Below are 12,070 nucleotides of genomic sequence, written 5' to 3' on the forward strand. Positions count from 1 at the left end.
CCCGGAGAAGCCCCAACATGGAATTGAGCTACTCCAACTGCCTGAAGCTTGATTGCCAAACTCAGGTACCAACATCCGAGTGTGCTGCTTTCAACCTCCAAAGCAAACGCGCCCAACACACTTTTCGGCTGCATAGATTAGCGAATAGCCATATACGTCTCTCCCACTGCCAACCAGTCCACATTCCACCATGTCTCGCTCGACGCCGCGCAAGAACCGGGGCCAACAGCAATCGCAGCAGCCGTCCCTTTCGCACACCCACTCGCACCATTCCACCACGCCCAACACGAACCAGCAACCGCATTCGCAGAGACCAGGAGGTCATGGGCACCAACGGACGCGCTCGCAGCATCTGGCCGCCCAAGCAGCCCTGAACAACCAGATCACCTCGGACTACGAGTCCGACACTGCCTCCTACATGGCATCCCACCCGCCGCCTTCCACCGCCATCCTGGCGCAACGAACCAACACCGACCTGAACCTGAGCGTGCTGCAGCGCTACCTACCCTCCATCACGCAGATCAAGTCGCAGGCCGCCAATGCCGTCGTCTACACCTTCAGCGCGCAGCTGAACACCTGGGACAAGAGCGGCATCGAGGGCACCATGTTCGTCTGCGCCCAGAACGTCGACGCCACCCCGCGCGCCTCCGCGCAGGGCTTCCAGCCGGGGGCCCAGGCCAAGGGCTGCATCTTCATCCTCAACCGGCGCGGCCTCAACAACATGATCCTGGACCTCAGCGAAGTCGAGGCCATCGAGGCGAGCGAGGAGCTGTTGATCTTCAAGCTCAACGGCGAGACGGACGAGGGCCTGCCGCGAGTCGTCGGGCTCTGGATCCACGCCGACGAGGCGAGCACGCGCAGCACGAATACGCGCATCATCCAAGAGATGTGGGATCGCATACGCGAGATGGAGAGCATTATCACTGCTCAAGGGACCGCCGCCCCCGCGCCAGGCCAGGCAAGCGCGGATTATGGGCCGGCAATGCAGGCTATTGGCCGCAAAGTCAGTCTAAGCGACTTGTTCGGCAGATGAGTAACACATCATATCGAAGATGAATAGTCCGGACCGACCGAAGGGCTAGCAAGTGAATGCGACCAATCCATTGATGAGCTCAGCCACATTAGGCTAGGGTACGGCAACTCCATTGTTGCTCCATGGTATCTTCACTCACTCGCTCCCAGTATGTGCGGTGTGCCTGCTTAGAGTATCTATATGTGGAAGTTTTGTGCCGCTCAAGACCTGAAGCGACGGTTCACAGCCACGGCCATGCCACCTGAGACACCCTTACATGCGCACTCTACGGTGGAAACTATATAAGAATGACGTGGCTTCGATTGCGGGCTGACAATTTTGCGGCAATCAGAAGTCGAATGATGCAAATGCAAGGGGGATGGGAGAATTATGCGTACACGGCCCGCTTCCCATGTGGCATGGTCCTCCAACAGATCAACAGACTCCACCACCATCGTTGGGCCTTGCAGTTAAGCCAGCTGGGGTAATTGGGAGACAGACACTTTACCCGGATCCAGGGATTGCTTACAGACAGTCGAGTTGAAGTGGTAGGAGACGTCAGATGCCACTCAAGAATTCAGATCATCGATGTCTCCCGGTCACGAGTCAGTTCCGTCCAATTTTGTGGTGTCTCCCGTGCATATGCAATCAACGATGCAATCAACGTAATCCCATTGCGACCCAACCAGAGAGATAGAGAGCTGTCAGATTCCAGCCAAGACACGGAAAGAGCCAGACAATCGATTGTACGGCGCCGTGACAGGAATAGATACGGGATGGTGCATATGTCTCAATGACAAGTCATGGGAGTTGGAGAGCGTTGTGAAGGCAGCCGGCCCCCATCTGTGGATTCACTGGGTCTCTGGCCGGATTCACTCATTATAGCCGCGCGACGGTGCATTCGAGCGTAGTGTTGCAATAAACGGGCTACCAACTGACCTCCGTCCCTTCTCGGGCGGCCCGACCTGTTTGGATCTCCAACTCATTCACTCATTGTGCCAACACAACAACGCCGTGTCGGCCACTGCCCCGCCTTCGCGATCTCTTTCTTCGAGAACGTGTGATGGAGTTGCTTTTGTGATACCCGGTGTGAAGAAGATCCAATTACTACCTCGAGACCCAGCCGTCTTACTTAAGCGCTAAGCAACACGTGATAACCCCGGTCTGCCGGATCCTTCATGTTCTCCTTTTGGATCGTCAAATGATTGATGAAGGTCGCACAGCAGAAGCATATAGTCATCTCTTGCAGTCATTCACAGTCATTCAGTAGTCGGGTCCTCGAAATAGCCGGTGACCACGCCCGACGTGGATTTTGGAAGGGGATTGCAGCATTATGACCGGGCTTGCTTGAGTGTAATATGTATGCAGCTCTACGCCGATATGGCGAAACACCCCGTCGGTAACCAGTACATGCCAATGCCTCCGAGCAGGGTGCGTTTCAGGGGTGCGAGCCGCCCTATCGGGTGGAGCTCGCCCTTGGCCCTGCGCGCGGCTTGGCGGGTAGAGAGAGCCCGCAATTGTAGCTATTTTCGGGATCGAGAGGGCACTAGACCTGTGGGTAGCAGCAAGGTGTGCTTACTGTGTACATACTCGTATCGAGTTGTTCAATACGGGAGATTCCTGATGCCACTTCACTATGTGCCTTGTCTTGGGTAAATAGGTCTTCCCACAAACAGACACCGAAGAGAAGTAAGGTTGACATGAGAGGCAAGGCCACGTATGTTCCTGCATACCTTGCCTTTGTACTACTGCCCTCATCGTCGGCCCTCCCTGTGACAGTTGGCAGGAGACTAGGTACAAGGATGCCTGCCCATCAGTCATCTCTTAGACATTTCATCCCGGTGGCGTCATTATGCTTTTCTTGGCCTCCCGCTTCCGGAGATCTCGGTTGGCTACATGTTCAGATAGCTTCCTCCAAAGAAGTACGCAAACCCCATTGGTCAAATCAGACCAACGACGGATCTATAGGATCTTAGGTTCAGGAGGGTCGATGGCTCGTTTTGGGTAACACAGCCAACCCAACGGCCTAGTCAGGAATCACTTAGTGCGTATGCACGCATCGAACATCTACGTCTTTGCTTCTTGTCTGATGCTAACTGGCTCTTGCACCTGCATAGCCCCCTTGGTCGGTATAACGAGCCAAATCCGCGTTCTGGAATTCCTTGGGTCGACAACGTCACCAGTTTGTTCACGAGCCGATCCCGTTATTAACGTCGGAACCAACATTTGGAGAAGATGGGTTCAGCAGTCTGTTAGATCCCGGAACATTTTTACGTAGGGTAATATCAGCATTGAACACACTCGCCCAAGCCCACACCAATGCCAACACTGCCGTCGTTGGAGCCGTGCAGTAGCTGCAATGCAACCTCCTCAGCCCTACCTGGCCCCCAACCCTTCCTTTGTATGCCTGAATATTGTCTTTCACGTGCTATCTTAGTATGCAGCCATGCAAAGATAGAAGCATGTTGGTCGTTATCCCAGGGTGGGACCAGCCAGTCTCATGGAGGGGGTGCGGTAAGCCCGAACCGCTCCTCTCTGTCTTCGGCAGGCCGGTCCTTGGCGGTCTCGAGTATATCCATATCAGGGCTCAGAACGCCACCATCTCCCGTGCTCACTCATACCCCCTTGGGGATTTGAAGTCATCCATCTCGTTATCACACGCACTTCATTTGCGGTTACGCTTGAGACCCTCTTCTTGTGTACCTCAACAAGGTCACCGGGTTCCATGTCAGTTGCCCACAGAAACGTAGAGCAAAAAAACCCGAACGAATCTACCTCGCCGCATCATCCGTTCCTTCTATCTGGCTGTCTAGACGGACAAAGTCAGGATACGGGAACTAGAATAGCAATCCATCGATGCCTAGTAGTGACCCTAGGACAAAATTATCACCATGATCCATCTCGAAGTCCTCGCCCTGGTCTCCCTGGGTAGCCTCGTATTCCGCTACCAGATCAACGGGACCGTCAAGCGGTGCTGGAAGGCTCTCCACCGGCCTGGCAATGCCACATTACTGCTACACATCGTCCTGAGCGTCGCCGAGGTGATCCGGTACTACACCCGGCGGTATCACAACGAATTTTATCTACCATATGGCAACAACGCCCACAATAAAACAGTTATCCAACAAGTATACAACACCAGTGCAGAGTCCTCCTCGATATACAGTGGTCAAGAGGACTTCATTGGCTTTAGCATCATCCAACAGGGACCCAAGCTCCCTACCGCCACTCTCCTGGACCTGTTATTGATGCTCGTCCAATGCCACACATCCCTAGTCCTCGCCCGAGACCGCGTATGGGCCGGCCACAAATCGATCCTACGCCCCGTCTACCACGCCCAAACGCTCTTCCGAATCATGTTCACAGCGGGTTCGTTTTTCCTGTCGTCAAACTCCTTTCCACGACTTCCCCTAATAAATGCTCCCCTTGCCCAAATACTCGAAACGATACCAATCTTCGAGTCGTGGCTCGATCCCTCGCAACTCTACCGCGCCAGCGTCATGATCAACGCGTCCTTCATCTACCCGCGCCTGCTGGTCTGGACGCTGTGCCGGCTCGGCGGCGTCGGGCCCCTGGGGCGCCGGTACCGCGACGTCTACACCTTGTCCATCTTCCTGAGCGCCGTCGTCGCCATGCACGACGGGGGCATCACGCTGGGGCCGCAGCTGTACATCGCGGGGGTCGTCGTGTTTGTGGTGCTGGAGCGTTGGGTGGCGCGGAAAGTGTTGGAAAGAGGGGCAAAAGAAACAGTTGTGGCCAAAAAGGGGCCCGGAGCCAAGGACCGGCTGGTCGACTTCTTGTTTTGGTACGGCTTTGTCGAGATCGACATGCTACGAGGCGGGAAAGAAGAACAGAAACAGTAGTGTATGTCTGCGTAATTTCGCTCTAGAGACTTTGCATTCAATTTGATTTCAATATATCCATTCTGGTACCTATATCGACTATTATATACATCACGCCACCCCCAAAGTATACACCAGCACAATAGCCTAGCTCTCCTGCGCATCCAAAAAGAAGCGCTGCACAAAAGCTATAATAGCAGCGGCGGACTCCTCCTCCTTGATCGCCGAGGGAAAGTCGGCCGAGCGCAGACGGGTGGCCACCTCCCGCGTGGACTTGAGGGTGCTCTTCAATTCCGGGCGGTTGGCATGGTCGACGGCCATCATGTGGCCGATGAGCTCCCGCAGGTTCTCGTCGAGCCAGGGATAGCGGTTCTGCGCCCCGGCCTGCCACAGCAGCGTCGCCTCCGTCTCGACCCCGTCGGGCATCTTGGCGGTGCGGTCGGGTAGGCGGTTGGCCTCCCCGGTGATGAGTCGCATCAGGATCTGTGGGCCGAAGGGGGAAGGAGATATTAGCAAGACTTTCAGTCAACCCAACCGAACATCCGTCGAGCAATGGAAGGGGATATAGGTTTATGACAACTTACCCTTGCCAGACTTTCCATATTGGAAGGCTGGCCTTGCCATATGTTCGGTGGCATGCTCGAGTTCGGAAACGGCTCTCCCAATGTAGCCGACCCGAAATCGATAATCTTGCATATGGGAAACAAAGAGTGCTCCTCCACGTCGGGCTGCAGGCCCCCAAACATAACTAACATATTGATATTAGCAGTAGTAAACCGATTGCATTTTGTTTTTTTTCACTCGAAGGAACTTCTCTCTCTCTCTCTCTCTCTCTCGCGGGGGAACGCTTACTGTTGCCCATGTGTAAATCGTTGTGAGCAATGGCGCTGGTAGGCTCGCGTGTAGCCGAGGCTTTTTCGAGCCGTTCCCTTTTGACCCTGCAGTCCATTCGCAGGCCATGTCATACCAACCAAAGCCCTGATGACTGTAATATATGTCGTAGATGAATAAGTGCATGTCCGTAATCAGTAGGGGGCACGGGAGAAGAGGCAGACGTACAGCATAGCATAATCAACCAAAGCACCCGGTTCGGGACCCGTACTTTCGCCTCGACGACCCGCTCCAAAAAGTCCTCAAACGTCCCGTTCTCTAGGTAGTCCAGAATGATGTACGGCCCGGGGATCGTGTAGCAGGACGCGTCCGTCTGCTTGGCGTTGCCGTCTTGGTAGTCCACCATCTGGACAATGTGCGCCGCCCCCCTGAAAAGCTGAAACAAAATATATACAATTTAGCTGACTATATGGCCATACGTTACATAATTTCGTTCTTCCTTACCTTCAAATTTTGGATCTCCGTTTGCAGATCATCCACCACGTCCTTTGAAAGGGCACGCTTAATGATAAACGGTTTCGGGGGGCTCATTCTCGTGTCATGGAGGAGGGCAGTAACTCCGTACGCGCCATCGCCGACTATGCGCTTGAACTTATAGTCGCGGCCCCGGAAACGCCGTTTGAGGAAGGGCCTCGGTGCCCTCGGGAGAGTAAGGGTCAAGCTCCTTCCAGTCTGTATCGCAATCAGGGACACCTGCTTGCCCCCTCCTAACCGCACTTTTCTTTCTGGCTTTCTTCCTGGAACTGATCCCCAAAAAACTACGCGACTTTTGACTCGGGCGCCGCTTCATTTTCGCTCAATAAACCGATAAGCAACGAGGTGTCGTCAAGAGGGAAAATCGACAAATAAAGTCATTGTACGGGATCTAATGGTAAGGAAAGGTAAACTAGTATCAGATGAGTGATAGATAGACAGTTCTCTTTGTCCATGCAAATTAAACGAATGCGGTGACAGTCCCCATTGTGTTCAAGTCGCAGAGGAAAAAAGACAAAGAAGACGGGACTACCGAGGCGACGGTTGATGGCCTTTTACAACTGTGGACCTCGAGACAGTAAAGACAACTTCAAATCAGGAGACTCCTTGCTCGAATATGAGATAATCGCGTCCATGGCGGCCTCCGCGTTTCCTCTCTAGGGATTTATGCATGTGAGGATGTGTTTCTTTCGTAGTCATTCCTTCGCAAGTATCGATCCGACGCTCAATAAGTAATTAGCCAATCCCAGCCCTTACCAGGCCGATGGCTTAATAACCCTCCTCCAGTGAATAGCCTCGACACACAGCCTTCATAGGTTGCTCTTCCACATCTTCTCCACCAACAAACCCTCCCCGATGGCACAAACCTTCCCATCATCCGTCTCCACCTGCGCCAGGACGTGCATCTTAGCATCCCCCTGCTTGGTCGCGAGACTATCAATCTGGGCGCGCACAATCACATTGGCTATATCTCCGCCACGATTTTGGCCGAAGACCCCGCCAGGGGCATGATTGTCGCCGCCGCCTTGGGTGCTGCCGCCCGCGCTGCTTTCGGGGCTGTTGGCCAACGTCGCTGCCCCTGACACCAGGTGTGACCAATACGCATTGTACTCCTGCTGCTCTTTTTGTTGCTGTGGGGTCGACGGCGGGATCATAAGGGGCCGCAGGAAGCGCACGTTGGTGAAGGCCGAGTAGAACTGGACACGGGGGTGCGCGTGCACGAACCCCAGCTGCGCAAAGGCGCTGTCAATCAGCAGCGCGATGACACCGCCGTGCACGGTGTGGGGGATGCCGGCGAGGTCGGCGCCGAGGGCGTAGAAGTTGACGTGCTGCGGGAACGGATCGTCGTTGCCGATGTCTGGCTTCAGCGGTCTGGGTACCTTGCTCTGGTCCGTGATGAGCACGCGCATCCTGTTCCGCAGCGCCTCCGACGTGGCCGAGAGGGCCGGGCGTAGCCCGTAGGCCGACGCCGCGTTCAGGCGGGTCTCGAGGGGCGGCAGGGCGCCCGGCGCGGCGAGGGCGCTCAGGAAGTGCTGGATGCCGGCCGCGTCGCGGCGGGCGAGGAGGCCGCTGACGACGGGGTCCCAGCCGTGGGCTTTGCGGTTCGCGTAGTCGCATTTGAAGAGGTGGATGCCCGGCGTGGAGAGAAGATGGCGACACCAGTCAATGTTGGAAAAGTAGTCCAAGGCCTCCAGGGACTCGGGGCCCCATTCCAGGATTCGTTGGGGTCTGGCGACTACCATATTGTGCTGCTTATATCGATATGTATTAATGTGGTGTCATGAAAGTTGCAAACGGATCAAGTAAGTCTGTGGGCGACCAATTGTTCCAGGCGCGTTAAAGAAAAGAAAAGACCTTTGGTAAAGAATTCCGGGAAGGCGTAGTCAAGTCGGATGGGGCCCCATCAACGAAATTTGACTCAACTCAACGGAAGGAGCAAGGCGTGCCTGCAGCTTCTTTCCTCTTTCCATTTCTAGTGGTCATTTCATCAAGGCTCAGAATCCAACGTTGGATGCATTCAACCAATTACTCTCAAAGGATCCGATTTTGTTTCCTGAAGCGAGTTACGATAACGGCCCATGCCCGTCGACACTAAATCAGTATGGCTACATGCATGTTTGCCACCACTAACCGTTCCCTCGGAACCGACAATAGGCCCGGAAACCGGGGTGTTATAAGCACAACATCAATGTGGCACTACAAGAAAGTCCAGGAAAGTGGAAGTTCATGTGTGTCACACTCCATGTTGGTTTGGTATTGTACTACACACACAGGCATCGGTCTGGCGATGTATCGCATCTGATCGGTGGGCGTCCACCAATCCTCACCGACGTGGCTTTCCCATTGCAGATCTCGGTCAGAGGGATCCCCGTTCCAAGCTTATGTATTAACCTGCTATCTGGGGAGTCTGCGACTGATGCCGCTAGGGTTGTCAATAAGGGGCTACTCACCCCCAGTGCATGGATCCCAACCTCCAACCTGGTTGGTTACGACAGCAGACCTGTTCAACACACCACTAAATTACTGTAATGGGTGTTCAATATGGCTGATGGGTAGTCTATATTAGTAGATATAGCACGTTTCCGAGACGGAGGTGATGGGGGAACTTTTACCCGCTCTCATTCATCCATTATTCGTCACCACCCAAAGACATACGACGAACTATCAACCCGCTAGGTCAAGACTTGTCTGAAGTTCTGAGGGAACTAGCTGTCCATAAGCGGACTGTTTAAATCTGCCTCTGTATTTCCAACACCAAAGAACATTCTGCAGCCTTGCCTGCCGTCGTTGCTATTACGGCGACGGCGACCGCGGCGACAGTGGCGCCAAATCACACCAAATCAGCCACACATTCCGATTGAAATCGTAGCCCCTGAACGGGTAGATCTCTTCCCCTCTCTTCTCCTCCTTCTCCTCTTCTTTCGGTCCCTCTACCCCCAAGTCCTCGAGGCGGAGTTCGAACAAGTCCTCAACATGGGCAAAGAGGGAACTCCGCATCCCCGCGGCGGCCATCGGGTTCCTCCCCCCCTCCCCCTCGTCGTCCGGGTCGAAGAAGTAGCTGCGCATGACGGTGGGCGAGTTGGTCCCCACCGACAGCCCCCGGAACCCGCGCGCCCGGGCCTCGAGGGCGATGAACCGGTTCAGCGCCGTCATGAGCCCGCGCCCCTGGTACTCGCGCTTGGTGATGCAGCCGTTGCGCACCTGTTACAACCAACAATCAATCCCTGTGTCAGCATTTCAAACGCCCCTCCTTTCTTTTATAGTCTGTTCTTGAAGGGCAATAAAGATGTTGTTACATACCAAAACCTGCCCGGGTCTCGTGAGCGGCTGCCTATCCGGATGGTCTCGAGGCCGCTTGTCCAGGTGTCGGTCGATGTGCGCAAAGACCCCGCCCCGCAGCGGATAGAAAGCCTGCAGCGCCCGCTGGACCTCGGGCGGCGGCGGCGCGAACCCGTCGAACGAAAGCCCGTAGCAGACGAGCGGGAAATCCATGCCCTTAACCATGCGGTCCGCCTCCGCGTTGCTGTTGTCGTTACTGCCGCCATCCTGTCGTCGCTGCGTGTCCAGGAGCCCGTCGTCTTCCCAGTACAGACGACCCCCCACGGCGGCGGACCCGGGCCGCGCGAACGCGTACGCGGCGTCGAAGATGGCGTAGCTCAGGCCGCTCCCGGCGAGGTAGCGGTGGAACCCGTCGAGCTCCGTGAAGGCGCGCCGGGCCAGGTCGACGGAGGACGTGCCGGGCGGGGCGGCCTGGCTCATGGCGACCCAGGGCGTGGGGCGGAGCAGGAAGCCGTCGCTGTAGAGGGCTTTGACCCAGTCGGTGTGCTCCTCGGTCAGCAGGCAGATCCGGTAGCGCGGCGGCAGCTCGACGCCGTGGGTGTTGGTGACGGGCGGGGGTAGGAGTGGCATTTTCCTGGTAAGAGAGAGGCTGACTTGCTGCTGGGGCAGATCTGGGCTGCTTTGGTATTTTCTGCTGATTATCTATACCGCTAAAAGACCGTACTTGTCGTGATTCGTGTTTGCCCCTGACCTCTTTGGAGTTGTTAATTGATGCCAGTCACACCCAAACCGTTGCACAAACACGACAGTTGCAGAAAACGCCCAGTAGTTACATACATACAACCAATCCATTTTGTTAAGAGATTGATACGTCTTTTTCCACCAAAACAAGAAGGGCGCGCCCTTCGGCTTTGCCTGCACGTTTCGTATGCAGTGTGGGTTTGTTCCGCGCCAATCCTCCGAACGCCAAATATCAATTAGCCGGGACGCATAAGCGCTAACCCGGTCTTGTCATAGTCACAGTACTTTGCACGAGTTGCGTATGGGAGCTGCAGCTCTCTATTGATGTTAGGACGTAAACCTGGCCTGCGAATGCATTCACGAAGTTTGAAATATTCACTTACACCTCAAAACTAGACGGAGAAGTCACTTTGTCCCTCGGACTTGTATTGGCGTGTCGTCTTCAAGAGGTCTGCCTAACATATATACTTGGTCAATATCTTCCGTCCCGCGTTCGTCCTCTCCGCTCAGCAGTTGCTGTATCGGTATTTACTGAAAATCTCGTTCAACTGGTAAACACGCACCTCTCTCCGCCTCGGGCTCCGGTGCGTGGCACAGTGCCAGCAATCGCACGGGATCCTAGCCCACTTGACGCCGGGCGGCTGCGGCTCGCGCTCCCCCTCCGCAGGCCAATGCAAATGCGGCGGGGGCGGGCGGCACACGTGATGCCACTTGGGGTACCACAGCCGTCCCTCCTCCTGATCCGGCTCGGGGATCGGTTTCGGTCGTGGGTCCGAAGCAGAGCGGACCAAGGGCGCCTCGAAGTGGCAGACGGACCACGGGTTCTCGGTGCACCGGGCGGGCGCCCAGGCTCGCGGCGGTGGGATCGGCGCGCGGAGGTTGCGCCCGACGAGTTCGCGGTACGCCTCGCACAGGGCCGGGTCCTGGCTCGGGTGTCGGGCTTGGGGGATCAGGCACTGGTGCTTGCCCATTTCTGAGGCCCAGGGGTTGATCTCGTGGTCGTGGTAGCCGGGCCTTCGCCAGTGGTTCTTGCGGGCTTCGGAGTAGTCCACCGGTATGAAGATTGGGTCGCTGTGGGGTTCCTCGTCGCCTGCTTCGCCATCGAAAAGGGAGTCCCTGGGGCTGTCCGAAGAAGGTGAGGCAGAAGGAGAAGCAGCTGTTTTAGTCGACTCTTCGACCGCGTCCAGCGCGCTGCTAGTGCTGTTAGCGGAACAGAGAGAATGGTTTAGCCCTGACGTATCATCAAGATCTTCATCATCGTCATGACTTTGAGACATCAGGTCGTAAACGTCAAGAAGGTACTCAGCTTCGGATCCGCCTTCGGTATGCATGTCCCGCAGCATATCGAAGTCCTCTTCCGGCGAGAAGGAAGGGGCCGTGGTCCATTGCGTAGTGTCCTCCATTATGCACGTCGTTGTCGCAGCATGGACACCCTTCTTGATCTGGGTAGCAGCAAATCCCACTCGAACGTAATGAAGCAAAATGAGACTGAACAAATTCGAAAGAGAAAGGAAGACACGGACTCTAGCTTTCTCTTTCTGGTTTTTGCTGCTATTACTTGAGCTCTTCGCTTCCCTCCCCAAAAAGTTTGCTCTCCTCCATGATGGTTGAGGGGAGATTGCCGATTTATATGGCGAAACAAACCAATTGTCCTGTTTGCTAGAGGTATAACCCACTAACAAAGAATCATTGTTGCCATTGTGCTTCACGCGATGGAAGTCTTTGGATGTGGTGTTGCGGTCTGAGTTGGTGTTGTTTGGCCTGGCAACAATGGGCTCGGTCTCATTGTACGTCAAGCAGGGAGTATCCAAGGCAGCTTGGGCAAAGAGCA

The 12,070-nt window shown here is 55.3% G+C and overlaps 6 protein-coding genes across 6 annotated transcripts; 2 read left to right on the plus strand and 4 right to left on the minus strand.

Moving 5' to 3' along the window:
* Positions 1-190: 190 nt before the first annotated feature.
* On the plus strand, positions 191-1,033 carry PG985_014594 (mRNA-decapping enzyme subunit 1; the record flags this gene model as incomplete). Its single annotated transcript, XM_066834360.1, has 1 exon — positions 191-1,033. One exon carries the CDS (start codon positions 191-193, stop codon positions 1,031-1,033), a length of 843 nt encoding a protein of 280 aa, XP_066679100.1.
* Positions 1,034-3,903: 2,870 nt separating this feature from the next.
* Positions 3,904-4,875, plus strand: PG985_014595 (uncharacterized protein; the record flags this gene model as incomplete). The annotated part of the gene is made up of 1 exon (XM_066834361.1): positions 3,904-4,875. The coding sequence occupies one exon, from the start codon at positions 3,904-3,906 to the stop codon at positions 4,873-4,875; it is 972 nt and encodes a 323-aa protein (XP_066679101.1).
* A 126-nt stretch (positions 4,876-5,001) lies between these two features.
* On the minus strand, positions 5,002-6,276 carry PG985_014596 (kinase-like domain-containing protein; the record flags this gene model as incomplete). Its single annotated transcript, XM_066834362.1, has 5 exons — positions 5,002-5,372; positions 5,439-5,602; positions 5,707-5,839; positions 5,914-6,121; positions 6,190-6,276. The coding sequence occupies 5 exons, from the start codon at positions 6,274-6,276 to the stop codon at positions 5,002-5,004; spliced, it is 963 nt and encodes a 320-aa protein (XP_066679102.1).
* Positions 6,277-7,028: 752 nt separating this feature from the next.
* PG985_014597 (uncharacterized protein) lies at positions 7,029-7,961 on the minus strand (the record flags this gene model as incomplete). The annotated part of the gene is made up of 1 exon (XM_066834363.1): positions 7,029-7,961. The coding sequence occupies one exon, from the start codon at positions 7,959-7,961 to the stop codon at positions 7,029-7,031; it is 933 nt and encodes a 310-aa protein (XP_066679103.1).
* A 1,051-nt stretch (positions 7,962-9,012) lies between these two features.
* PG985_014598 (uncharacterized protein) lies at positions 9,013-10,128 on the minus strand (the record flags this gene model as incomplete). Its single annotated transcript, XM_066834364.1, has 2 exons — positions 9,013-9,420; positions 9,520-10,128. The coding sequence occupies 2 exons, from the start codon at positions 10,126-10,128 to the stop codon at positions 9,013-9,015; spliced, it is 1,017 nt and encodes a 338-aa protein (XP_066679104.1).
* A 617-nt stretch (positions 10,129-10,745) lies between these two features.
* On the minus strand, positions 10,746-11,642 carry PG985_014599 (uncharacterized protein; the record flags this gene model as incomplete). The annotated part of the gene is made up of 1 exon (XM_066834365.1): positions 10,746-11,642. One exon carries the CDS (start codon positions 11,640-11,642, stop codon positions 10,746-10,748), a length of 897 nt encoding a protein of 298 aa, XP_066679105.1.
* Between the last annotated feature and the right edge of the window lie 428 nt (positions 11,643-12,070).

This window comes from Apiospora marii (assembly GCF_038362585.1).
Source record: "Apiospora marii strain CBS 49790 chromosome Unknown utg000011l_segment0_segment0, whole genome shotgun sequence".
In the NCBI taxonomy this organism is placed as follows: Eukaryota; Fungi; Ascomycota; class Sordariomycetes; order Amphisphaeriales; family Apiosporaceae; genus Apiospora; species Apiospora marii.